At 48.3% G+C, this 27,161-nt stretch overlaps 2 protein-coding genes across 2 annotated transcripts; one reads left to right on the top strand and one right to left on the bottom strand.

Annotated features, from left to right (window-relative positions):
• The first annotated feature begins 1,853 nt into the window (after nt 1-1,853).
• On the top strand, nt 1,854-22,328 carry PSME1 (proteasome activator subunit 1). The gene is made up of 11 exons (XM_081887024.1): nt 1,854-2,118; nt 3,191-3,223; nt 3,933-3,995; nt 7,068-7,169; nt 9,556-9,619; nt 11,265-11,362; nt 12,698-12,766; nt 14,755-14,822; nt 20,481-20,535; nt 20,779-20,865; nt 22,051-22,328. The coding sequence occupies exons 1-11, from the start codon at nt 2,080-2,082 to the stop codon at nt 22,129-22,131; spliced, it is 759 nt and encodes a 252-aa protein (XP_081743150.1). The 5' UTR covers nt 1,854-2,079; the 3' UTR covers nt 22,132-22,328.
• LOC309355894 (ER membrane protein complex subunit 9-like) lies at nt 22,329-24,085 on the bottom strand. Its single transcript, XM_081887120.1, has 4 exons — nt 23,998-24,085; nt 23,485-23,554; nt 23,151-23,245; nt 22,329-22,864 (listed from the first exon to the last, which is right to left on the bottom strand). The coding sequence occupies exons 2-4, from the start codon at nt 23,485-23,487 to the stop codon at nt 22,684-22,686; spliced, it is 279 nt and encodes a 92-aa protein (XP_081743246.1). The 5' UTR covers nt 23,488-23,554; nt 23,998-24,085; the 3' UTR covers nt 22,329-22,683.
• Between the last annotated feature and the right edge of the window lie 3,076 nt (nt 24,086-27,161).

Genomic DNA, 27,161 nt, shown 5'->3' with positions numbered 1-27,161 from the left:
GAAATGGCGCGGCGGTGGTGTGGCGGCAGCAATGGGAGGCCCCATTAGCTAAAGTGGCGCTTCAGGTTAAGAACAGTTTCAGGTTCAGAACAGACCTCCGGAATGAATTAAGTACTTAACCTGAGGTACCACTGTATAGTGTAGAGCAGGAAAGGAAACTGGTGTGTGAGGAGATAATCTAGGCTCAGGAATAAATTTTGTGCGCGTGAGCATATGTCTTTAATCGGAGTTCCTAATCCTATGCTCTTCTACCACCTCACTGAGGACTAGATCCCTGTCAGCCCTCCATTTCCAGTGTTTCCACTGCACAGTGTGCATGCTCGAGTAGTTGCTGAGCATGTACAGAGTTCCATTTGCTTCCCAGTGATCCAGTTTTCACCATTTTAATAAATGATGGAAATGCCAGACCTGGAGCGATGCGCTCAGAAAACCACGTCAACCTGCTAAGAGTCTGCCTGTAGACGTGTCTTAAAAGCTGACTTGGCTAAGTTGTACCAATTTCACACAATGCACACACAGCCTGTGGAACTCGGTGTACCAGGACGTTGTTCAGTGTTAGCATAATTGGGCTTTAATTTTTTTTTTAGAAAACCCAGCCCGCGATATACATTGTTTTAATGTTGGTGGCTAATGTCCCACAACCGGCTGAAAAGCACAGTCCCTGCTGGTTCAAGACAGCTGTGTTTATCAGAAATCAAGCCGCTTCTCTCTCTCTACTGCTGGGAAAAGACACTGGCTGAAAGTGCAAGGTCCCAGCGTGGCAATTTTTAAGGCAGCTGATGCTCATTCACAAGCAGAGGGAGAAAGGCAGGTCCCATACCACCACCAAAATAATAATAATAATAATAATAATAATAATAATAATAATAATAATTCTATTTTTTAAATGGCTTGTTTGTTTTCCCTTCTTTGGCTGGTTGGATTATCTCAAATCAGGAATTATACATCGTTCCTCCTCCTCCTCCACCTCCTCCTTTTTCTCCTCCAGGCCTAAAATACTCCAGAGAGTGAATGTGAGGACCATGGGGTGCAGAAAACCCCCCTAAACTTCATAGAGGCGGGACAAACGCACCCCACAACCTCTCATTTTGAAAGGCAACATCAGCTGGAAAACGCCACAAAGTTTGAGGTGCATCAGACAGCTGCAGAAACTGGTGCATGCTGCAAAGAAGCAGGGGGAGCTCTATACTCGGGAGGCAGTGTGGGCTAGTGGTCGGATCGGGCTGTGCCAAAGGGCCAGAGAAACTGATTCAAACCCCGCACCTTCCAGTCCTCCTCTCTGGGGCTAACCTACCTCACAGTGATCTTAAAATGAAAGCTGGAGACAGAAGAACCATGTTTGTAGCCCTGAACTCCTTGGGGGGTGTAGGTGTGTTAAAAAGTCATTTTTTAAAAGAGTAAAATATATTCCCTGCTGACATTCTTACACAGGATTTTAGGGGGGGCACCTTCCCGTTTCATGCAACCTCTAGGCATGTTCTGCGCCTCACCCTCACCCCCTTTTAAGACATTGCATTAAATATATTAAATATTAAATATATATGTATATTAGCCCAGCAAGCGTTGCCTGCACTGGCTGGCAGCATCTCAGGATTTCAATTGACGACTGAACTTCAGGGGTCCGCCTGCACTGCCCAGCTGATGCTCTCCCCGTCCAATAATAATAATATTATAATAATATTACTATTTATATCCCCCCGCCCATCTGTGTGGCTTTCCCCAAAACGAGCCTTGCTGCCGGCTGAGTTTCTTCGAACCCCGGACGGAGATGTAACAGGCAGGAGGAGAAGCTGCCCCTGTTGAATGGCTGCCTGCCGGGCCCTCCCGCGCCTCCCCTTCCAGCAGTGGGAAGTCCCTGCCTCCTCCTCCTCCTCCTCCGCGCGGGTTGCATCTCCCCATGTCTCTTCTCCTCCCCTTCCCTTTCATTTTCGCTTTGATGCATGACTTGCCCCGGCCGCTCCCAGCCTCCCGCGCCACTTTGCAACTTCGCCTCCCGGGGTTTTTTTCGGGGTTCGGCCCTTCGCTGTTGCAACCCCAAAAAGCCGCCACTCCGGTTTTGCGCAGCCTGAACCCGACGCCATGGCGACTTTGGAGGTTTCCCCGGAGTGCGAGGCAAAGGTAAAGTGGAATAAATTGGGGGGGGGGTCATGGAGAGGCTGGTGTGTTTGTGGGGGGGTCTCAATTTTAGGGGTGTGCTTTTTTTAAAAAAGGGGGGACTACTACAAGAGCAGAGGTAGAATCTGCCCGGAGGAAGCCTCCTTTCGCTTTTCAGAACGCGGCAGGCGGAAATCCAACAGGTGTCCCCCTCACTTTCGCTTTTTTGCGGGGGAAGCCTGGGAAGGAAGAAAGTTCTCTGTTGGGGTTTCTAACCTGCCCATCTTAGGCAAAGGTACCTTTCCCCTGTCTAATGGAGACGGGGGGGCTCTAGGGGGGTTGCCTGAAATGGGGAGCGCAGGGGGGAGAGATTTGGGGGTACTTAAAATCCAAATTGGGAATGAGGTTTGAGTCCTGTCCCCGAACAACACACAGGACGGCAGCTTTGGAGGAAGGGGGGAAAGTGGGTTGGTTTGAATGGGGGGGGGTGCTTGACACCTGCTTGGGAACCAGCACCCTGTTTTTTTCTCTTTTTAAATAATTTTTTAATTAGATTTTCCGCAATGAAAACACAAACCACAAAGCAAAATGATACACAAAAACAGAAAAAAGGGAACAATAAACAGATAAACAATAACAACAAACTTCGCAAACCCAACCTTTTAAACATCTCGGTTGACTTCCTCAAATCCCTCCCTTCTGAGTTTCCTTTTAATTAAAATTAACAGCTTTCCAATATCATTATTCAACCAAAACAATTTCCAGCTATAGTCCATCTGGGTCGCTTTTCTGAACATTCTAAAGCCCATTTATTTCATTATAACTTCGTTTAATCCTAGGCCTGTTTGTTTCTTTCAAGGAATTTCTACTTTTTTATATTACAATATTGATTCAAATAGACCTTAAATTTCCCCGGCACCCTGTTTTCTGCCTCGTCAGGCGGTAGACCAAGCGGTGAGGCCAACAGGTGCAGGGCGAGATCAGGTGACGCTGCCCCAGAGGGTCTGGCATGGGGCCCAGACGCGTCTGGCCATTGTCCTGACTCTACATTTTTTCAATCCATAGTTTCATTTTTTTCTCTTTTTCCACTGTGCAGGTGAACTCCTTCAAGAAGGAGCTGTGTACCCAGGTAAGAGGCTCTCTTTTTTCCCTTTACTATCCCCCAGCACCCCAAAACCCTGTGGCTTTTACTACAGAGACACCCCCAAAGCTTATTCCTTTAGGAAGGGGAATAGGGAAGGCTAAACCAAACTGGATCTCTGTCCCAGAGCCTACCTCTCTGTTGACATGGTTGAACCCCTCACTTAGCCCCTGAGCACGTGCAGAGTAAAATTCCCACATGCTTGGGATTTTGGGGGCCACAGTCCCGTTTCAAAGTGTGTTACCTCTAGGCAAGTTCTGAGCCCACTGCCATGCCTTTCATTTTACATTCCATTTTTAAAAAAATATTTTAAATTGATTTTCAGTGGTTTAACATAGAATTAAAGCAGGAGGAGGAGCTAACACCATCTTCGGTACTTTTCGGTTTCCGAACGATTCTGTTTTTGATTTTGCAACAAAACTGCACAAGATTCTAGTTCCTTTTGAGTAAGCAGAGATCAGCCACCATAATATTGGATATAATAAGCTTTGCTGCTAAGATTTTAGGCCTCCACAGAGTGGAGCTGCTTCCTGTGACTTTGCATTTTATTTTATTTTGGACGGTTGTGCGAATGTGCATCTGTTTCCCTCCCCGCTTCTCTTTTAATCTGCCAGAGTTTTCATTCCAATTATCCTCTGATATTTCTCTTGTCTAAAGCCTTTTTCTCACTCCTCCACAACCTCTTATCTTCCCCAAGGCTGAAGAACTTGTCGCCAGACGCTTCCCAGAAAAGATTGTGGAGCTCAGTAATTTTCTCAAGGTAAAACTTCCTTGCCGGTTTTGGAATGCAGGCAGCGAGGGGGTTGCAAATGGTTTTCTGCAGCCAGCATTTAAAAGAAAAATACTGTAGGAAATTGCTGGAGGCGAAGGGAATTGTCTCAAATGATCAGCTGAGATTTCTCCCCAAGATTTGGGAGAACCAAATGGGATTTTGGACGCTAGAGAGTTAACGGTTCTGAAATCTAAAGGGCTTGGATTGGAACAATGTGAGGGAAGACAAGAAAAAAAAATCAGAATGGTGTTCTATAATTTTATGAAGGGATCAAAACTAATATTTCAAACGGAGGAATGCTTGCTACTGAAAGATTGGGCTTAAATTGACTCCAGCTTGCAATTCTAGACATGCTTTTGTTGTAAACAAAAATGGCCCTTTTCCCTTATGGGGTATCCAAGAGCCCATATAGAGTCTTTACATAGGTTCCCTATTGGTAGGAGAAAATAACAGAGCCAACCAGAGAATATTGAGAAGCAAAGCAGCTAGTAAACCTGATCTTTATTGATCTGTTGCAACAGGGTGCTCCCCTCACACGCAGGAAAGGAGGAGGGACCCAGAAAAATGGCATGCAAGGCCTTATAAAGACTTTTGAAATTCCCACCCTGTAGATCAAGACCACCCCCAGAAACATCACACCTACATCACAGAAAAGGCGGTCTAAAACAGAAATTTGAATATTGTTTTTCTCCTGTAGTTGTTTATCTCCTGTCTGGCAGGTTACTTGATTGGATTGCCTGGGGAGCCTGGCCAGTCTTTTTTAATGATAAATACTTATTTTCTGGGCCAGGTCACAGGCTCACACCCTATTCATATCTTAAATGTGTGAGGATTTGCGAGGAAAGAGACAGTGGGGAGGTTTCCCACTTTGACCTTGCAGAGAAAACATTTGCTCAGTTTAGGAATCAAAATGGTTCCAGGTTGGCCTTCCTGTGCTGATCTATGTATGTGCTTGGTTGGTACACTTATGAACATTACCATATATCTAAGACCATAAAATTCCTATCACACTTTTCCTGGGAGGAGGTCCTGAGGAACTCATTGCGACTTGACTTCTTGGTTGACCTACATAGGATTGGGGTACTAGACCTCATGAAGGAAGCTGCATGGGAAGAGAAGACCAGGAAAATGGCCTCCCTGCGTGAACTGCAGGTTCAAGCTGTGTAGCTCGGATGACTTTGGGTGAATTGGGGGTCAATTACAAATGGTAGCCGGTTAAACCAGATCCCAAACAGCAGATCTTCCTATTTGCCTTCTGTTTGGCAGGAAAAGTGGCGTGGAAATCAAATAAATAATATTAAATGCCGTATTTTTCGCACCATAGGACGCACCGGACAATAGGACGCACCTTGTTTTAGAGGGGGGAGAACAAGGGGAAAAAATTCTTCCGCTCTCTGACCAGTGCCCCTTCAGCAAAGCGGCAGGAAGCACTGCGCAGAGAGTGGGAGAATTTTCCCCCTCTTGTTTTCCCGCTCTAAAACAAGGTGCCATTTAAGGTGCGTTCAGGTGGCTACCTTGGAAGCCTGGAGAGCTAGAGGGGTCAGTGCGCACCGACCCCTCTCGCTCTCCTGGCTTCAGGTTCCTTTCGACCTGCTCTTTGGGGCTGGCGGGGGGAAGCCCACCACCAGCCCCAAAGAGCAGGTCTGGGAACAGTGGAAAGGCGCAGCGGAGAGGCTGCTGCCATACTCACGCGTCACTTCTCCAGCTGGGAGAGGGTCGCGGGGCTATGGCTTCTTTATCCCCGTCCGCGCTCTCCCGGCTGGAGAGGTGACGCACGGCTATTGAGGCTCCTGCCATAGCCGCGCGTCACCTCTCCAGCCGGGAGAGGGTCGCGAGGGGCTGCTTTAGTCCCGCGCGCGCTCTCCCGGCTGGAGAGGTGATGCGCGGCTATGGAGGCTCCTGCCATAGCCGCGCGTCACCTCTCCAGCCGGGAGAGGGTCGCGAGGGGCTGCTTTAGCTCCGCGCGCGCTCTCCGGGCTGGAGAGGTGACGCGCGGTTATGGAGGCTCCTGCCATAGCCGCGCGTCGCCTCTCCAGCCGGGAGAGGGTCGCGGGGGGCTGCTTTAGCTCCGCGCGCGCTCTCCGGGCTGGAGAGGTGACGCGCGGTTATGGAGGCTCCTGCCATAGCCGCGCGTCACCTCTCCAGCCGGGAGAGGGTCGCGAGGGGCTGCTTTAGCTCCGCGCGCGCTCTCCGGGCTGGAGAGGTGACGCGCGGTTATGGAGGCTCCTGCCATAGCCGCGCGTCGCCTCTCCAGCCGGGAGAGGGTCGCGGGGGGCTGCTTTAGCTCCGCGCACGCTCTCCGGGTTGGAGAGGTGACGCGCGGTTATGGAGGCTCCTGCCATAGCCGCGCGTCACCTCTCCAGCCGGGAGAGGGTCGCGAGGGGCTGCTTTAGCTCCGCGCGAGCTCTCCCGGCTGAAGAGGTGACGCGCGGCTATGGAGGCACCTGCCTGAGCCGCGCGTCACCTCTCCAACCGGGAGAGGGTCGCGGGGCTATGGTGTCTTCGCTCCATAGGACGCACACACATTTCCCCTTCATTTTTGAAGGGGAAAAAGTGCGTCCTATAGAGCGAAAAATACGGTAATAATAAGTAGAATGTTGCCCTTGCTCTTTCCTTATCATGTTTCTGACACCTGACCTGTTTTTCCAGGTATTTGGTGATGATGGCTTGCTGTTGACTGGTTGATTTCACAGCTGTTTTTCCCTTGGGGTTCTGTCCGAGGATTCCTTATGAATTCTATTAAATCACCATATTTCCCCGTCTATAAGACGCCCCCATGTATAAGACGCCTCCTATTTTGGGGGACTCCAATTTAAGAAAATGGTGGGGGGGAAATCTATCCGTGTATAAGACGCCCCCAAATTTCAGACTTTATTTTTTAGGGGGGGGGAACCAAGTCTTATACACGGAAAAATACGGTATATAAAGTCCTCCCTTTCTTTTATTTGTGAGGCTAAGGAACACCCCGCTCCAAGACTCGGATGTTGGGGTCAGCAACGAGAAGTGGGGATTTGCAAAGCCTGTTCTTTCATCTCTCTGTCTCTCCCCCCCCCCCCCCAGTCTCCCGAACTGAATGTCTCGGACCTGATTTCGCTCCGCGTCGAGTTGGACATCCCTATCCCTGACCCCAAGAAAGACGAGGAGCGTCGCAAGCAGCGGGAGGTGAGTGGGGCAAGAGATTTGGGTCATAGCTGTCAACTGTCCCGTATTTGGCGAGAAAGTCCCTTATCCCAGTGCTGTGTCCCGCTGCCGTCCCTTACTGATGATGTCCCTTAAATTTCCTGGCTTTCAAAGGAAGCAGCTCCTCTCCCTCCCTCCCTGCCAGGGAGGAGGGAGGCTCCAACTGGGTTGCTTGGCTGCGTTGCTCACCCAATAAGGAGTCTAAGAACGACTGGGGGGGGTGGAGCTTGCATGCCTTGTGCCAATCAAATCGGCCGCGTTGCCTGGGGACTCGCCTTTGCTCAGCGCTTCCCAGCGGAGAGGGGACAGTGGTTTTCCTTGCTGCATCCCCTTTGCCGGGTTGCTGCGCTGTGGGAACCACCGCTTGAGGCTTCGTTTGGCTGCTGGCTGGGCTTTCTGCCTTTGGCTCGGAGGGGCTCAGAAGTTGAACATACCTGTGTTCAGAAAATCCCTTATTTTGGCTGCTGATCCCTTATTCTGGAGGCTGTTGGTCCCTTATTTTCAAATCTGTAAGTTGACAGCTATGATTTGGGTTGGGGGTCTGGACCTCGGGATCGTGGGGCAGCAACAGATCAGATCCCGGCAAATTGCAGATTCCCCCCATTTCTGGTCCTACACAGAAGTTCTTTCCATGTGCAGTATTTTTGCCGCGTTCGAAACCTACTGTATTTTTCACTCTATAAGACGCACCAGACCACAAGACCCACTGAGTTTTTGGAGGAGGAAAACAAGAAAAAAAATATTCTGAATCTCAGAAGCCAGAACAGCAAGAGGGATCGCTGCGCAGTGAAAGCAGCAATCCCTCTTGCTGTTCTGGCTTCTGGGAGAGCTGCGCAGCCTGCATTTGCTCCATAAGACGCAGACACACTTCCCCTTACTTTTTAGGAGGGAAAAAGTGAGTCTTATAGAGCAAAAAATATGGTACGTGCCTCAAACCTTTGCCTTCCTGCCTTCGTTTTTCCAAACTTTCCCATTAAGGCTGCTCTCACAACGACCCTGCGAGGTGAATCAACCTCCATCCTTCATCTCCAGACGTGGCGCCACTTTTCGCCCTAGTTTCCCACATCCAGATTTTATTTTTTGCGCAACTGGACTATCCCAGTTGAGAGGGCGGTTGTGGGTGGGTGACCTCAATATTACGCCTCTCATTTAATTTGTACCTTCCTCTCTTGCCCGGAGGGCTGGAAGGATCCGATCTTAACAGCTGCAATTCCTTCCTTCCTTGCGAAGCAGTTCTTTGAATTTCGTCCTCCCTGCCCAGGGGGCCGTGGGGGTATTTATATCTCTGCCTTCCCCATTCCTTTTGTCACAAAGAGCATAATCTCTAGGTAGATCAACCATCCCTGTAATTACGTTTCTTTGGGTGTCTTCTAGTGTGTGTTAGTTTAGATGCCCTTTGTTGGTGGCTTAAATTAAGATTTTTTTGCTTCTGCCAACTCTGTCGTTCTCTGTTCAGGCGATCCGAAGGGAAGTTATAATAATTTATAATAATAATAATTTATTATTTATACCCCACCCATCTGGCTGTGCTTCCCCAGCCACTCTGGGCGGCTTCCAACAAAATATTAAAATACTGTAATTCATGAAACATTACAGTTGGGACGCTTTCTTGAGAGAAAGGGATATATTTCCTTTGCAGGTCGCTTTTCCCCTTTCCTTCTTCCGCCCAAGGAAATCAGTAAACTCTCAGGCGACAGGGAAACAGTTGTGGACTGGCGGGTGACGGGTTCAGATTCCGCTACCTGTGATGGGCTGGAGGAGGACCTTTTCTCTCCGTTCTGTTGCTAAAAAGAAGGAGGAAGTTCCGTTTCTGTGGCCACATTCGCACCATGCACTGTGGTATCACAGCCATGGCTTCCCCCGAAGCATTCTGGGAGTTGTAGTTTGTTAAGGGTGCTGAGCGACTCCTGTTTCCCACGGATAGCTGCAATTCCCAGTCCGTCGCTCTTCACAAGGAACTCTGGGAATTGTAGTTCTGTGAGGGGGATGGGGTGTGTGTCTTCTAACAGCTCTCAGCACCCTTAGCAGACTACAACTCCCAGAATTCTTTGGGAGGGGAGCCATGACAGTTTGGTACAGCTCTTAACATGTCAACCTGCAACCTCTGGCATTTCCTACAAGGGCATGTGGCCTTCAGGCTGTAAAAAGTCACCCCTCTGTGCTGGGGTAGCTCAGTCGGTGCAGTGCGAGTCTCTTAACTTCGGGGTCACGGGTTCGAATCCTGTGTCGGGCAAAAGATTCCTTCATTGCAGCGGGTTGGACTAGATGACCCTCGAGATCCCTTCCAATGCTTTGCGTACTGGCGGGTGGCTCTCTTTCTGCCTTCTCCTTGTGCATTTTGTGATCTTGTTCCTTTATTCCCGCGCAGAAAGAAGAGAAGGATTCCAAAAAGGAAGAGAAGGACTCGAAAAAATCGGAGGACGAGGATAAAGGTATGCAGGATTCCCTGTGACGTCTGGCAGGGAGACGTTTTGAAGCCTTTCCGTGGAAATGGGGTGGTGAAATGAGAGGTGTCCCGCCTTGAATTGTCCCAGCGGGCCGCATTCTGCGATGTTTTACTAGCCAGGCCCCGTCCGCACTGTGCATTTAGAGCAGTGTCGCTCCACTTTGAACAGCCGCAAAGGATTCTGGGAACTGTAGTTTCTTCAGGGCGCCGAGGAGCCCCCCCCCGTTCCCCTTCGCAGAGGGGTTTAACGGTCAACCCACCTTCCCAGGGAACTCTGGGAAATAGCAGCTCTCTGAGGGAAATGTTTTTAATTTTATTTTATTCATTAAATTTGCTGTTTTATCAAACAGAGGCGGTGGCTTTGGACAATAGGCCTCCGTTGAAAGATGAGGCTAACGATAAAAAGAATGTTTATATTACAACAACAATCTTTATTACGGTCCAGAGACCCTACAAATCAATACACAGTTCATACAGCCTACCTCCAGGTTAATCAAGCATTTTGTTTAGAATATAGGGCTCATTTGTTCTTGCAGCCACCGATAAAAACTTTGCCACTGCTAACGTTCTAGCGTTTGTCCGGTCTTCCAATAGGAACCTGACATAGTGAGCCTCTGATTTTCCTGGGAAAGGTACCGGCAATGGTAGTATCAGTTCAGCCCTGGCTGAACTGTAAAGTCATAGCACATAATGTAAAGTCATAGCACATAATGTTTGTATAGATATGTGTATTTTTAATCAATAAAGAATAATAAGAAAGAGAGAAAGATGAGCCTAAGGAAAGATAATTGGGTTGTATCCAAGTAAACCCATTGAAATGAATGGGCATGGCTGACGTAGGTTCATTCACTTCAGTGGAGAACTTGGTTGGCCACAAGCCACAGTTACCAGCTGAGTAGGCCTGTCCCAGTCCGATTTAATCGAGGTTACCGTATTTTTCGCACCATAGGGCGCACCGGACCATAGGGCGCACCCAGTTTTTTGGGGGGGAAATAAAGGGGAAAAAATTATTTCCCCCCCAGGCGCGGGGCTGGGGCGGGGGAAGCTCGAGCTTCCCCCGACCCCAGCCCCCAAACAGGCAGCTCTCTGCAAGCCGTGGGAGCACTCCCGCTGCTTGCGGAGAGGTCCGCGAAGCCTGGGCGCGCTGAGCTCAGCGCGCGCAGGCTTCGGCATGCAGGCAAGTCTCCGCAAGCAGCGGGAGCCCAGCGCTGGGCTCCTGCAGCTTGAGGAGAGGTGTGCGAAGCCTGGAGAGCGTGAGGGGTCGGTGCGCACCGACCCCTCTCACTCTCCAAGCTTCAGCGAAAGCCTGCATTCGCACCATAGGACGCACACACATTTCCACTTCATTTTTGGAGGGGAAAAAGTGTGTCCTATGGTGCGAAAAATATGCTATTTAAAAAATAAATAAATGCAATTACTCATGGCTGGCAGCCATCTTGGAAGAGCTCTGCCCACCTCCCATTTCTTTTTTACACAAGGGAAAATGCCTCTTCTGCTACTGCTTGAGAGAGGAGGCTTATTTCCATGCTTTCCTCTCTTCTAAGATGGCGGCCGTTGGCATATGTGCCAAGCGCCACTTTGAGGGTGTGACACCTCTGACGTTCTCCTCCTCTTCCTCCTTCTCTCCCCAGCGCCCCCCTGCGGTCCCGTTTGCCACAACGAGAAGATCACCGCCCTGCTGAACCGCGTGAAGCCCGAAATCCAGGGCACGAAGGAGAAGCTGAATTTGGTGAGGGGTCCGGAGGAAACGGGTCTCATGCTCGCCCCTTTGCACAACCAGACGTGCTGACCTAGCGCACTGCTCAGTGTTGGAAGGGACCCCCAAGGGTCATCCAGCCTAATATTATAACTGTTAAGTTGTGGGTGAACATATCAGACGACACAGCGATTCTTCAAACAGCTCTTGTTTATTCACAGGCCAGGACAGAACTGAACTGAAGGGTTCAGCCAGCCTGCTTATATAGAGCTCCACTACAACGCAACAGTAACCATTTTCTGTAACTATCCAATCACTGAACGTCACTTTCGATCCCGTATTTGCATAACTATCTACAGTATCCCCCTGCTGGCCCAGGGTGAGAACTCCAGTACATAACAATTTTTATTTATACCCCGCCCTCCCCAGCCCAGGTCGGGCTCAGGGCGGCTAACAAGCAATAATAAAAACAAGTTGAATGAATACAACTTAAAAACAAGATTAAAATGCAACAATTAAAATATTGGAACATTAAAATATTAAAATGCAGCCTCATTACAGGAGGAGAAAGGAAAAAGAAAAAAGAAAGAGGGGGAGGGAATCGAATTGGCTCCAAGCTAAAGGCCAGGTGGAACAACTCTGTCTTACAGGCCCTGTGGAAAGAAATCAGATTCTGCAGGGCCCTGGTCTCATGAGGCAGAGTGTTCCACCAGGCTGGGGCCAGAGTTGAAAAGGCCCTGCCTCTGGTTGAGGCTAATCTGACTTCCTTAGGGCCCGGGACCACTAGGGTGTTGCTATTTATGGACCTTGAGGCTCTCCGTGGGGCAGATCGGGAGAGGCGGTCCCGTAGGTACGAGGGTCCTAGGCCGTGAAGGGCTTTAAAAGTCAAAAGCAGACCTTAAACCTTAATAATAATAATAATAATAATAATAATAATAATAATAAAGAGTCTCTGGACTATGCAGAATTAGATAAATTAACAAGGAAGGATTCGAAACCTGTGGGATCAGAGATTCTTAGAGGACCGGAGTAAATATATGAAGTATTTGAAAAGTAGCTGTGATGAACAGGCAATGCTAGTAGGTCTGCCAGAAGTTTTGTAAGGTGGATTATCTGAAATATTACAAGAAAGACTATGAAAAGAATGATCAGTTATTACATGCAATATATAAATTAAAAACGCAGAATAAGTGATAAAGAACGAAAAATCATCAAGGTGTTGACGGAAGTCCAAAACATTGTATAAGATGAGAATATATGTTGTATGACTGCTGGAATTGATATGGTAAAAAATTAATAAAAATGTGTATTTATATATATATAAAGAGATTAAGAGTCGCATTCTCTCTTCCCTCCCTCTCTGCCCAGATCTCGCTGTGGCTACAACTCCTGGTCCCGCGCATTGAGGACGGCAATAATTTCGGGGTTGCTGTCCAGGTGAGTTTTGGCCCACCGGTCTCCCAGCTCTCCCTGAACACCTTTTCTCTCTCTCTCTCTCTCTCTCTCTCTCTCTCTCTCTCTCTCTCTCTCTCTCTCTCTCTCTCTGTGTGTGTGTGTTTGTTGACAGTGTTGAAACATGAAGGAAAGGACTGCCAGGGAAAGGACATGAAGGAAAGGACTACCAATAATATAATTATGATGATTCTTCTGAAGACCAGTTTCTGGAAACTGCAGAAGAGGAGAGCGTTCTTGTTTTCGGGTCCCGCTTATGGGTCTCACAGAATGGGAATCTGTTTGGCTGCTGTGAGAACAGGATGTTCTTACGTTTGTGTGGCGTAGCGGACTTTTCTCGGCCCAAATGGGATGTTACCTCTAGCCATAGCTGTCAACTTACAGATTTGAAAATAAGGGACCAGCAGCCTCGAAAATAAGGGATCAGCAGCCAAAATAAGGGATTTTCTGGGCACAGGTATGTTCAACTTTTGAGCCCTTCCGAGCCAAAGGCAGAAAGCCCAGCCAGCAGTCAAACGAAGCCTCAAGCGGTGGTTCCCACAGCGCAGCAACCCAGGAAAGGGGATGCAGCAAGGAAAACCACCGTCCCCTCTCCGCTGGGAAGCGCTGAGCAAAGGGGAGTCCCCAGGCAACGCGGACGATTTGATCAGCACAAGGCATGCAAGCTCCACCCTCCCCAGTCGTTCTTAGACTCCTTATTGGGTGAGCAACGCAACCAAGCAACACAGTTGGAGCCTCCCTCCTCCCTGGCCGGCAGGGAGGGAGGGAGAGGAGCTGCTTCCTTTGAAAGCCGGGAAATTTAAGGGACATCATCAATAAGGGACGGCAGTGGGACACGGCGCTGGGATAAGGGACTTTCCCGCCAAATAAGGAACGGTTGACAGCTATGCCTCTAGCACATCTTGCAACTCCTCAGTGTTACACGGCCAGGTCTTAGTTTTAGTATAGGCACACTGGTGTACAGTGGTACCTCGGGTTAAGTACTTAATTCATTCCGGAGGTCCGTTCTTAACCTGAAACTGTTCTTAACCTGAAGCACCACTTTAGCTAATGGGGGCCTCCTGCTGCTGCCGTGCCACCGGAGCACGATTTCTGTTCTCATCCTGAAGCAAAGTTCTTAACCTGAAGCACTATTTCTGGGTTAGCGGAGTCTGTAAGCTGAAGGATATGTAACCTGAAGCGTATGTAACCCGAGGTACCACTGTATAGCTATGGAATGGGGTTTTCAGTGGCAGACCTCAGCAGTGCCGCCCCAAATTATATAATAATAATAATAATAATAATAATAATTTTTATTTATACCCCGCTCTCCCCAGCGAAGACGGCTAACGCCAAATATAAAAACAATTGATTGAAATACAGCTTAAAAAACAAGATTAAAATACAATGTTAAAATGCAGCCTCATTTCAGTGGAAACTCAATCAAAGTTCCCTCTAAACCAGAGGAGCGGAGGGATTTGAGGCCCTGGATTGCATTGAGCCATTTGGCTCTTTCTGACACACCTGATTTGTAAGTCCAGAAAAAGAGAGAGCTCAGAAGAGACCCTGCCGTCCTTCGGCTCTGCTTCCACCCACCACTGGCTCTGACTCTACCTGCTAGGCAGTACAGCCCCCAAATGATTTTCCTTCAAAGGAAAAAAAATGCTCCCAACTCATCTTCTGCACTATCAAGAGAGCTCGCATTTGGTGCACCACGTACCCCAAGAGATCAGTGGGAGAATCTGAAAGCGGTGGGGTGTGCCACTGAGCATGTGCAGAGTGCATTGCCCTCCTCCACTTAACTGCAGCTACACCCGGGATTAAGAAGACCCACTTTGCTAGCAAAGATGTCATGTAGATGTTCAATCTGTTTTGGGCCCAGAAATTATTCTTGTTCAGCCAAGACTTCCTTGCCATGTTTCCCGTTCCCTTTTCCTTGGACCCTGTCATCGCACTTCCTGCGTTATAACCCTCATCTTTCTCTCCTCTTCCAGGAAAAAGTGTACGAACTGCTGACCTCAGCTCGGACAAAACTGGAAACTTTCCAGACTCAGATTGCCAAGTGAGTCTGAAATCGGAGGCAGACAACTTCCAACTTACCCTTTTCCCTATATTTGGTTTAAAAGGGGAGAAAATACTGAGGAAGAGGGAAATTTGGTGAATTTTCTCCAAAGAGCTCCTCACTCAATCCACACAACAACCCAGCGAGGTAGACTGAGAGGCTGTGACTGGCCCAAGTTCACCCCGTGAGAGCCAGTGTGGTGTAGTGGTTAAGAGCGGTAGACTCGTAATCTGGTGAACCGGGTTCGCGTCTCCGCTCCTCCACATGCAGCTGCTGGGTGACTTTGGGCCAGTCACACTTCTCTGAAGTCTCTCAGCCCCACTCACCTCACAGAGTGTTTGTTGTGGGGGAGGAAGGGAAAGGAGAATGTTAGCTGCTTTGAGACTCCTTAGGGTAGTGATCAGGCGGATACCAAATCCAAACTCCTCTTCTTCTTCATGGCTGAGTGGGGATTCGAACCCTGGTCTCCCAGGTCCTGGTCAGACACTCTAACCCAGGCTTCCTCAACCTTGGCCCTCCAGATGTTTTTGGCCTACAACTCCCATGATCCCTAGCTAGCAGGACCAGCGGTCAGGGATGATGGGGATTGTAGTATCTAAACATCTGGAGGGCCGAGGTTGGGGAAGCCTGCTCGAACCACAACACCACGCGGGCTGCTGGTGCTTGTCTGAGGTTTAGGACTACAAGTTCCATCGGCCTTGGCCAGTAGCCTAGGACAAGGAAGGCGAGAATACAACGTACCGTCATCCACATGGTCGCAAAATTCACAGCTGCAGCACATTCTTAACGCTTTTTTAAAATGCTTTTAAAACAAGAGTAGACGATACGATAATCTTTATTGTCATTGTCCCATACAGAACAACGAAATTGAAAAAATCTACACCAGACATTCAAAAACCAAGCCGCCTGCTATCCCAGCCTAGTTAGCCCCCTAAAAACTCTGATACCCTATAATTAAATACAATATACTCCCACAGAGACTACCTTATACTGCGTTTAAAACCAAAATCACATTTGAGTAGCACCTGTTTCTCAGGCGGCTAGTCCTGGCCTTTATAACCCTGTCCCTTCTTCCAGAAGGCAGAAGCTGAAAGAGATCATTTCCGGGGTGCGCACTACCTGCGCTATCTCTGCAGCTTTCTTACGGCACCTGGAAGCATAGATTTGATCCAAGGTGGGAAGAGTGCACCCAATTATTCTCTCCGCAGTCTTTACAACCCTGGACAGCATTGTTTTTTCCCTGACCGTGCAGCTCCCAAACCACACACAGAGACCATAAGACCATAGAATGTTGTACTTCCTACATGTTTCAGGCTGAAACTCCCCTCACATCCTAGACCTGAGAGGGACTGATTTATTTCTTTATTATCAGCAAGGGGACAGATTGATTCCCCTAGGAGGAAAGGTTACATACAGCATTTGGGGTCTTTTTCAAGTTTAAGGAATATGCAAGTAAGAGATGTTTTGTAAGATTGTGCGTGGGATACAAAAAGTAGATAGGGGGGAAATTCCCTCCCCCCTCAATATGGCTAGAAATCTTGGACAGCCAATCAAGCTGAGTGTTGGAAGTTTGGGGGCAGATTAAAGAAAGGACTTATTCACGCAGGATGTTGTTAAACTGCGGAACTCCCTCCCACAAGAACCAACGGTGGCTGCCAAAATGGATGGCTTAAAAAGGGGATTGGACAAATGGATGGATCCACCAGGTTCTCGTTAGCTTCTTATTGAACAGCATTTATATACTGCTTGGTTGCAGTAAAACCTCTGAGCGTATTGTAATAAATAATAAGATTATCAATTGAAAACAGGCCACACAGGTCAGCGGCCTGGGCCAGCTAAAGAGGCTCACTGAGGGAACTCATTTTACTGCTGAGTTGAGGCACGTTGGTTTCCTCCTTCCCTCCCCCATCTGATGAATGGAGCGGCGCTTCAGAAGAAACTAATTCCTCTTCCACGCAGCTTAAGCTCCCTGACCCGAGATCCAAAGATTGCACGGGTCCCTCCCACGTGAACCAGGTCCTCTAAGCAACAGCCGGTCCTTAAGGAGGTGCTTGTGGGGAGGAGAAGAGGAGGAAACTCTTTCCATCTCATACAAAGGGCGAAAATCCTTCCTTTTGCTAGTTACCGTATTTTTCGCTCTATAAGACGCACCTAGTTTTTGGGAGGAGGAAAACAAGAAAAAAAATATTCTGAATCCCAGAGGCCAGAACAGCAAGAGGGATCGCTGCGCAGTGAAAGCAGCGATCCCTCTTGCTGTTCTGGCTTCTGGGATAGCTGCGCAGCCTGCATTCGCTCCATAAGACGCACACACATTTCCCCTTACTTTTTAGGAGGGAAAAAGTAAGTCTTATACAGTGGCGTAGCGTGGGTTGTCAGCACCCGGGGCAAGGCAAGTAATTTGTGCCCCCTAACCCGTGGATTTGCGCCCCCTAACCCTAACCCCCAGATGTTGCGCCCGGTGCGGCCGGCCCCCCCTGCACCCCCCACGCTACGGCACTGGTCTTATAGAGCAAAAAATACAATATTTTACAGTACTGTGTGTGTGTGTTGTGATGAGGAAAGCTTCACCTGTTGGTTTTCTGCCTGCCCTCCCAGAAGACGGGGAAGCCGTGCCGGAAAACGAGGCAGCATTTTGGCTACTCTTGCTGGACCTAAAACGCTGACCTTGCTTTCCTATGTATAAAATGTCCGAAATGTTCAGATGAAGCCGCCTTCATCTGATCGCCGGGGTCTTATTCAGAGACCTTTCCCATCTCCTGATGTTCCTTTCAACTGGAGATGTTGAGGACTGAATTGGGGGCCATCTGCCCTGCTCCTAGTTTGCAGTTTGTTAAGGCTGCTGGGAATTGTAGTGCTCCGAGGGGTACACTATAGTTCCCAAGTGCTGGTGGTTGGGGGGTGGCAAGAGATTGTGATTTAAATGTAGGGTGTGTCGGATGCAGCTAATTGCTGTGGAGCTGAGCAGATTCCTGGCAGAGAGAGCAAAGGCGAACTCAGCCTGTAAATGTGGGAGCGGCCGAGAACTCGCACTGTGGACTTTGCATGGATGCCCTAAATTGCTTGGTTGCTCAGCAGGGGTGTGAGCAAGCCCAACGATGGAGAGCGTGGATGCAAACACACCCAGAACTCGTTAATTCAAAATCTAGGTCACAGTGCTGCGGACAATCCTTGCAATGCATAATTGAGGTTTTCCCCGTTTTTGAGACCCGAGAAGCAACAGAAATCTTTCGGTGCTCCCTAGCGTGCCGATTTGAAAAGTTTAATTGAAAGTTCCCACCTGTTTGGCTTTCCAACACCCTCCCTAACTTCCTCTCCTCCCCCAAGCCTTTTCACGGGTGCCACCCCCCTCTCACACACACCTGGAGCTGTGCGCTGTCACCACCGCAGGGAAACAGGTGTATAAACAGGTGTTTTGAATCATCAGTTTTTGGGAAAAGGTGCTGTGTCGGAAAATTGGGGGGTTGGTTGGTCCGTCCATTTACGTTTCTTGTCCTGGGGATGGGTTTTGTTTTGGGGTGGGGTTTTTTTTTGGCACGTAAATGTTATTTTGAGTATAATTTTTTTCACACCCCCAAAAAGTCCTTCTGATTCCTGTCTCCCCGCCATTCTTTGTTACCTTTAAAAAGGAAACGATGAATTTCCCTTGTGTGCCCTTTCTCTGCAAATTCTCTTCGTTCCATCCGCCGATTTAGCATAGCAAATTGAAAAGCAGTGGTTTTGCCTTGGGGAGGCGAGGTTGTTCTGAGTCTGCGATTTTGGGAGATTGATAGCATATGACCTAGAAAGGCCTGAGGATCAGGACGGGGAGGACTTAAAGGAGACCTGAAAAGTGATCCGGGCTTCAGGGCAGGGAAGGTGACCTGTGAAATTTGGCCTCTCGTGCAGTTGGTCAGTTCTGGGGTGGGGTGTGTGTGGAGATTTCCTACCGCACTCATAAGGCAGTAAATTGAAATTTACTACCATCGGTGAATCGAAAGCCACCGTTAACAGCCGAACAAAAGGGGGTGACTCTTTCTGCATCTTTGGAGCACAAAACCCCAAACCATCCCACCTTGTGGGGGAAATGAGATGCTTCTAAAGAATAGTTGCTGGAAACGAAAGCAACCATAGTCCACAGCAAGTAGGGTGGGGGGGCGATAAGGTTTTGGACCGCTGACCAGATCCAGATCCAGTTCTCTCCTGGGTCAGCACTGCAAGCAACAGTGTGGAGGATTACACAGGTCAAGGGTGTGTGATTGGGTCTCTCCTCTGCTACAGACCCCCAACAGGTAAAGGGACCCCTGACCATTAGGTCCAGTTGTGGCCACTCTGGGGTTGTGGCGCTCATCTTGCTTTATTGGCCGAGGGAGCCGGCATACAGCTTCCGGGTCATGTGGCCAGCAGGACTAAGCCGCTTCTGGCGAACCAGAGCAGCGCACGGAAACGCCGTTTACCTTCCCGCCGGAGTGGTACCTATTTATCTACTTGCACTTTGACGTGCTTTCGAACTGCTAGGTTGGCAGGAGCAGGGACCGAGCAACGGGAGCTCACCCCGTCGCAGGGATTCAAACCGCTGACCTTCTGATCGGCGAGTCCTAGGCTGTGTGGTTTAACCCACAGCGCCACCCGCGTCCCTGACCCCCCCATAGCTGTCCCCCAAACTCCCCAGAGTGTTCAGGTGATCTGAGCGCAGGGCCACGAACACAGTCTCAACCGTAAAAGCCTCTCCATTTGCTTCCTGACTTGCAACAGCCTGCCAAATACCTAAAGTTCATAGAATCACGGAATGGTTGCGAGGGAAGGGGGGCCCTGGGGTTCATCTAGTCCAGCCCCCTGCGATGCAGGAATCTCAACTAAGGCATCCAGGATGGGTGACCATCCAAACTCTGCTGAAAGGCCTCCAAGGCAGGAGAATTCCACCACTTTCCAAGCGAGTCCGTTCCTCTGTCGGAACAGCTCTTACTGTCAGAAAGTTCTTCCAGATGTTGAGTCGGAATCTCCTTCCTTGTCACTTGAGAGCCAGTGTGGTGTAGTGGTTAAGAGTGATAGACTCGTAATCTGGTGAACCGGGTTCGCTTCCCCGCTCCTCCACCTGCAGCTGCTGGGTGACCTTGGGCCAGTCACACTTCTCTGAAGTCTCTCAGCCCCACTCACCTCACCGAGTGTTTGTTGTGGGGGAGGAAGGGAAAGGAGAATGTGAGCCTATTTGAGACTCCTTAGGGTAGTGATAAAGCGGGATATCAAATCCAAACTCCTCTTCCTCTTCTTCTTTGTTCTGCCCGGACACTGAGGTCCAGCGCCGAGGGCCTTCTGGCAGTTCCCTCGCTGCGAGAAGCCAAGTTACAGGGAACCAGGCAGAGGGCCTTCTCGGTGGCGGCACCCGCCCTGTGGAACGCCCTCCCACCAGATGTCAAAGAGAAAAATAACTACCAAACTTTTAGAAGACGTCTAAAGGCAGCCCTGTTTAGGGAAGCTTTTAATGTTTAATAGGTTATTGCATTTTAGTGTTTCGTTGGAAGCTGCCCAGAGTGGCTGGGGAAACCCAGCCAGAGGGGCAGGGTATAAAAAATAAATTTTATTATTATTATTATTAAAGACATTGGTTTTGGTCCTAGCCTCGAGAGAGGAGACCTTCATTATCTGTATAAACTCATTCCTGCTCTGCCTTCTGTTTCCCAGGTATTACTCTGAACGGGGCGACGCGGTGTCAAAGGCAGCCAAAAGTCCACACGTGGTAAGTTCCTTCCTGCCTTAGTCATGTGGCGGGAACAGCTCAAGGGTTATGTAACCTAGGAAGAGGCCGTTGGGATCCGCACAGTGCCCCATCTCATCCAGCCTCGTGTCCTCACAGTAGCCTGCGGGAGACCTGAGCATGGGCAGGACCTGAGCACGAGAGCACCCACTCCCTCCCTCGCTACTGGTATTCGGGAACGTTCTCTGAATCTCTCGCGTTGACTTTCCCTCCTGTCACTCGCAGGGCGACTACCGCCAACTCGTGCACGAAATCGACGAGGCGGAATATGCCGAAATCCGATACATGATCAACGAGCTGAGAAACATCTATGTGAGTGGTGGCGCTGCGGGGCTATGGGGCAGAGGGGAGCATCTGTGTTGCTGCTGGGCTTTTTGCCACCCGTATCCAAGGAATAAGCAGAACAATGATGCACAGGAAGGAACATGAATGTGCAACGCTCGATTCATTGCGTTGTACAGGCCGACTCACAATCGGTGAGTAGGCACCAGCTAGCCTGCTCTCCACGTAACCTGTCTCTATCGAAAAGTCTGGGCAGGTTTCAGCACAAATAGTTCCAGCCCCCTTCTTGTGCTCATCTCCCATGGTAAAAAGGTAAAGGGACCCCTGACCATTAGGTCCAGTCGTGGCCGACTCTGGGGTTGCGGCGCTCATCTCGCTTTATTGGCCGAGGGAGCCGGCATACAGCTTCCGGGTCATGTGGCCAGCATGACTAAGCCGCTTCTGGTGAACCAGAGCAGCGCACTTTGACATGCTTTCGAACTGCTAGGTTGACAGGAGCAGGGACCAAACAACGGGAGCTCACCCCTCGTGAGGATTCAAGCCGTCGACCTTCTGATTGGCAAGTCCTAGGCTCTGTGGTTTAACCCACAGCGCCACCCGCGTCCCATGGACTGTACCACAAATGACATTTCTTTAAAAAGACAGGCACATCCTGTGACTCTGAGTTCTAGAGGTTAACGGCGCCTCCGATGAAGTTGTGCTCCTGTTTGCTCCGTGTTAAGGTTTTGCAGTGGCTAACTTTTGAGTTAATGGTAATTTGAATGTAGTGATTTATTTACAAACACGGAATTGCAGTACAGTGGGCCCTCTAGTTATGTACCACTCTGGATACGTAACTTTCGGGTTACGAGCGTGGCAAACCCAGAAGTGAATAGTTCTGGGTTTCGCCACGTGCGCATGCAGAAACGCTCAATTGTGCCATGCGCAGAAGCGGCACCTCTGCCTGCAGACTTTTCGGGTTGCAGATGGACCCCCGAAACGAATTTAATTCGTATCCAGAGTGTCCACTGTGTAGCCAATTCCTGTTGCGCTTGCTTTCCTGGATCCAGAGAATATGCTAGCGTGGAAGAGGTTTTTGGGTGGGTGTGCTCAAATGTCTACCTCCTCCTCAGCTTCATGTAGGTGCTCCTTAGTTTTACGCACCTCATGCGGCTGAAGTAGGCCGTTCGCCCCCCCACCCCCAAATACTAGGTTTCAAAATATCTTTCTTCCTAGGCTGTGGTCTACGACATCACCCTGAAGAACTACGAGAAGATTAAGAAGCCTCGCGATGACAACAAAGGAATGATCTACTAAGTCAACTCACCAGGATCAGGCTGGAAGAAGAAGAAAAAACAACTCCTTTCGCCAAGAACAGCCTTGATTTCACACAAGCTGTTCTGGGTTTGTTGTTGTTTTTTTAAATGCTCTAATAAATGATATCCAGTTAACTGGCACTTCCTGCCCACCAGCTTCATTCACTTTCAAAATAAAGAGGTTTTTAAATTTGACAAGTTGTTTTTTTTTATTATTATTATGTTACGAAACTAAATAAATGCAGCAACAACTTTTCATCTCCTACAAGTGCAGGATCTCTCAAGGGGGGTGGAATAAATCCAGGTCTGTATCTAGAAGCAACATGTTTCCAAAATTATCAATTGGACAAAAAAAAAAAAGTTTGAGGGTCCCCCCCCCCTTTTTTTTGCACAACCGTGAATAGTTTTGGCCAGTTCCTTTTCTGCAGGAATTTCAAAAATCCCACCAGCTGCAAATCCAGTTTCTTTACAGCCGTCTCGGAAACAGTCTGAGATTAGCCTCTGATCATCCGACGGCCCTTTTCTTAACTGCTGCGGATGAGCTACGATTCCTTCACGCATTGCCATTGGCCACTGATACCAACTGGGCAATTTTTGTGTTGAGTTGCTGATTGGTCCAGTCCTCTCTGATGTCATCCAGGTGGGCATCAAAATCCACCAATTGGGAGTAAGCTTTGTCTTCTAGGAGGGTCTTGCAGATGTGACGAGAGGATTCCCAGTCGCTCCACATGACCCTAGAAACATAAGCAGAAGAGGGGCATTAAAAATCTTGATACAGACAATTCTCTCTCACTGACACTTCGGGTAAAGAGCTGAGGAGAGCCAGTGTCTTTGCACAGACAGAGTCGGGGAGATCCTGTCCCACCTCTGGACTTGGGCATGTCGCTGTCCCTGCAAGCTCATTCCCAAACCGCAAGATGGAAAAAATAGCAACCAGCTTGTTTTGGGAGGGCAAATGCAAACTGAAATGGTGTTGAGGTTTTTGCAAATAAGAGAAATTATAGACAGCGGTTAACTCACAGGTTCTTGTCTTTGGGGATCCATTGCCGATCCTTCTGCTCCAGAACGATCACCGGAGGGACCCGGGGGTTTATCGTGAACTTGCGGTTATCCAACTGGAGGGAGTAAGCAGATGGTGAAAGCAGTCAGGTTTCTGGAGTTCTGGGAAGAGACATCCCTGCCTTGTCTTTAAGTAAAGCTAGGTGGTAAGAGGCAGAATGTGGAAGGAGTGCTGGATACAGACGGGAAAGTCTAGAAATTTTGAAAGGGGCATCTGGTGGGGGCAGGGACACACAGATTGCCCAGCTCTGCCCTACATAGTCCAGACCCAGTTGGCCCCGATCCCAGCTCTCACCATGATAAGAACGGCATCCTCATACAGCTCAGCAATGCGTCCAACAGTCTTTTGTGCGAGGAAAGAAGCGCTTCAGGGGAACACAGAAAAGAGGGAGAGAACAGGTTAAAGGAGGAGAGATGCCTCTAACCAGTACGTTTCCGAGCACAATTCAAAGTGTTGGTGATGACCTTGAAAGCCCTAAACGGCCTCGGCCCTGTATACCTGAAGGAGCGTCTCCACCCCCATATTCAGCCCGGACGCTGAGGTCCAGCTCCGAGGGCCTTCTGGCAGTTCCCTCCCTGCGAGAAGTGAGGTTACAAGGAACCATGCCCTGTGGAACGCCCTCCCATCAGATGTCAAGGAAATAGACAACTACCTGACTTTTAGAAGACAGCTCTGTTTAGGGAAGTTTATAATGTTTGATGTTTTATCGTGTTGGGAGCCGCCCAGAGTGGCTGGGGAGGCCCGGCCAGATGGGTGGGGTATAATTAATTAATAACTAATAAACCAAACTCTGTTCCCCAGATTTACCTCTTGTCGTCCAGCCCAGAGTTGGCTTGGTAATAGCCAGCAAGGAGCAAATTCAGCTCCGAACTCCAGATGTCAACCTGCAAAAGACATAGAAATTCATAGGAACACGGGAAGCTGTTCAAACCATTGGGGTCCACCTAGCACAATTAATGGACCTAAGGTAACTGCGTCCTTTCATTTCAGTGGATCTGTTCCAAGAATGAGTAGCACTCTGGTACTTTGCTTTTAATTAGCTAACATCCCATTTAAGCATTGTGCATATTGCATCATTCTAGAAAGGTACAAATTGGGACCTGGGGGGGGGAAGGGATTGTGTCTCCTATAAGTGCAAGACACCTTTTGCTTCTAAGAATAAACAGCTGCTTTTATCTCTTGCAACCCTCTTTGAGTCTCTCTTTTTTCATCTGAGCTAGGACTAGTCCTCATTGCACACCTGAGATGCAATCGCTTTTTTAAAAAAATGTCCTGAAAAGCAATCTGGAAAGAAAAAAGAAGCCAGTTCTATGACCTTACATCATAAGGTAAAGGGACCCCTGACCATTAGGTCCAGTCGTGGCCGACTCTGGGGTTGCGGCGCTCATCTCGCTTTACTGGCCAAGGGAGCCGGCGTACAGCTTCCGGGTCATGTGGCCGGCATGACTAAGCCGCTTCTGGCGAACCAGAGCAGTGCATGGAAACGCCGTTTGCCTTCCCACCAGAGCTGTACCTATTTATCTACTTGCACTTGTTTTCAAACTGCTAGGTTGGCAGGAGCAGGGACCGAGCAACGGGAGCTCACCCCGTTGCGAGGATTCGAACCGCCAACCTTCTGACCAGCAAGTCCTAGGCTCTGTGGTTTAACCCACAGCACCACCTGCATCCCTCCTGTAAGGATTTTTTTTTTGGGTGGGGGAGATATTTAGTGTGAGGTTACACTGGGGGGGAGAGACCTATGGCCTTCTACTGTTGCTAGGTTCAACACCCGCCAGTCCCAGCCAGCCTGGCTTCTTTTTTTTTTTTTATAAATATTTTATTAGGTTTTTAATAAACAAATTTCCACTTTCAAATACATACTTCCATAGATCCAATGGACTCCCCCCATCTCCCGAGCACTGCATTCCCTGTGTAACCAAAACCTCAGCAATTTGTTAACTTATTTTATACATAACAATATATCTTCCATTTTATCGTGTTATCTGATGTAAACATTTCAGTACAATTGCATTAATTTTTAATTTCCACACAATAAAAATATTTCATTATCTCACTTCTGTCTTATAGTGTCTTATTTATCAATTCAGAAATTTGCCGATACTGAAGCTATACCTTCCTAGAAAGGAGCATTTTTTAACATTCATACAACTTATAATGCTTTTTCAAATAGTCCTTAAAATTTTCCCAAACTTCCTCCGTTTCTTCTTCTCCCGAGTCTCGAATTCTGCCAGTCATTTCAGCCAACTCCATATAGTCCATCAGCTGCGTCTGCCATTCTTCCAATGTGGGTAGATTTTGTGTCTTCCAGTGCTTTGCCAACAAAATCCTCGCTGCTGTAGTAGCGTACATAAAGAAAGTTCTATCTTTCTTGACCATCCTCTGGTCTACCATGCCCAGAAGGAAGGCCTCCGGTTTCTTAGGTAAGGTGAATCTCAGCACCTTTTTTAGTTCATTATATATCATTTCCCAGAAGGCCTTCACTTTCGGGCAGGTCCACCAGAGGTGTAAAAATGTCCCTTCCTCTTCCTTACATTTCCAACATTTATTATCGGACAGGTGATATATCTTTGCAAGCTTGACTGGGGTCATGTACCACCGGTATATCATTTTCATAATGTTTTCCTTCAAGGCAGTACATGCCGTGAATTTCATTCCGGTGTTCCATAACCTTTCCCAGTCTTCAAACATAATGTTATGCCCCAAGTCCTGTGCCCACTTTATCATAGAGGATTTGACAATCTCATCCTGTGTGTTCCATTTAAGCAGCAAGTTATACATTCTCGAAATTAGCTTAGATTTTGGCTCAAGCAACTCTGTTTCTAGTTTCGATTTTTCCTCCTGAAAACCCACTTTTTTGTCTGCTTTAAAAACTTCCTGGATTTGAGCATAATGCAACCAATCTCGCACCTTGTTTTTTAACTTTTCCATACTCTGTAACCTCCATTTATCTCCAATTTTTTCAATTATTTCCCAATATTTAGGCCAGTGGGCCTCCATATTAAGTCTTTTACGTGCTTTGGCCTCCATCGGTGAGAGCCACCTCGGAGTTTTACTCTCCAATAAGTCTTTATATTTTGACCAGACCATGAAAATTGCCCTTCTGACAATATGGTTTTTGAACAATTTATGAACTTTAACCTTGTCATACCACAAATATGCATGCCACCCAAAAGCATTATCAAATCCCTCCAAGTCAAGGACATCGGTGTTCTCCAATAAAATCCAATCCTTCAACCAGCAGAGGGCTGCAGCTTCATAATATAACCTCAAGTCCGGCAGGGCAAACCCCCCTCTTTCTTTCGCATCTGTTAGTATTTTAAACTTTATTCGGGGCTTTTTGCCCTGCCAGACAAATTTAGATAAATCCCTCTGCCATTTTCCAAAACATTCCACCTTATCCACGATCTGGAGGGCCTGAAACAAAAATAGCATTTTCGGCAATACATTCATCTTTATAGCAGCTATTCTGCCCAGCAAGGAAAGTTTTAATCTTGACCATATTTCCAGATCTCTTTTGATCTCTGACCAACATTTCTCATAGTTGTCCTTAAACAAATTCAAATTTTTGGAGGTCAAATGGACCCCTAGGTACTTTACTTTTTTGACCACATTTAGTTCTGTTTCTTTTCTGAACTCCTCTATTTCAGTAGTTGTCAAGTTTTTTGCTAAAACTTTAGTTTTTTGTTTATTCAGCTTGAATCCCGCCACCCGACCAAAGTCAGAAATTAATTCTAACGCTCTTTTAGTACTAGAGGCTGGCTCCTGTAATGTTAATACCAAGTCATCTGCAAAAGCTTTCAGTTTATATTGTTTCTCTCCGACCACAATTCCCTGTGTCAACCGGTCATTTCTAATCATGTTCAATAGCACCTCCAGGACTGAAATAAACAACAGAGGAGATAGAGGGCACCCCTGTCGTGTCCCTTTTTCAATTTTGAACTCCTCTGTCACCACGTTGTTTACTATCAATT

This window comes from Podarcis melisellensis, assembly GCF_964234715.1.
Source record: "Podarcis melisellensis genome assembly, chromosome: 13".
In the NCBI taxonomy this organism is placed as follows: domain Eukaryota; kingdom Metazoa; phylum Chordata; class Lepidosauria; order Squamata; family Lacertidae; genus Podarcis; species Podarcis melisellensis.
This window is presented reverse-complemented; position numbering and strand designations above follow the sequence as displayed.

Excerpts from the sequence above, each read along its gene's own strand:
- PSME1 (XM_081887024.1), top strand. The coding sequence starts at position 2,080 with ATGGCGACTTTGGAGGTTTCCCCGGAGTGCGAGGCAAAG. Across the intron at positions 14,823-20,480 it reads TTCCAGACTCAGATTGCCAA|GTATTACTCTGAACGGGGCG; the intron begins GTGAGTCTGAAA and ends TCTGTTTCCCAG. Across the intron at positions 20,866-22,050 it reads ACGAGCTGAGAAACATCTAT|GCTGTGGTCTACGACATCAC; the intron begins GTGAGTGGTGGC and ends CTTTCTTCCTAG.
- LOC309355894 (XM_081887120.1), bottom strand. Across the intron at positions 22,865-23,150 it reads ATCCCCAAAGACAAGAACCT|GGTCATGTGGAGCGACTGGG; the intron begins GTGAGTTAACCG and ends TTATGTTTCTAG.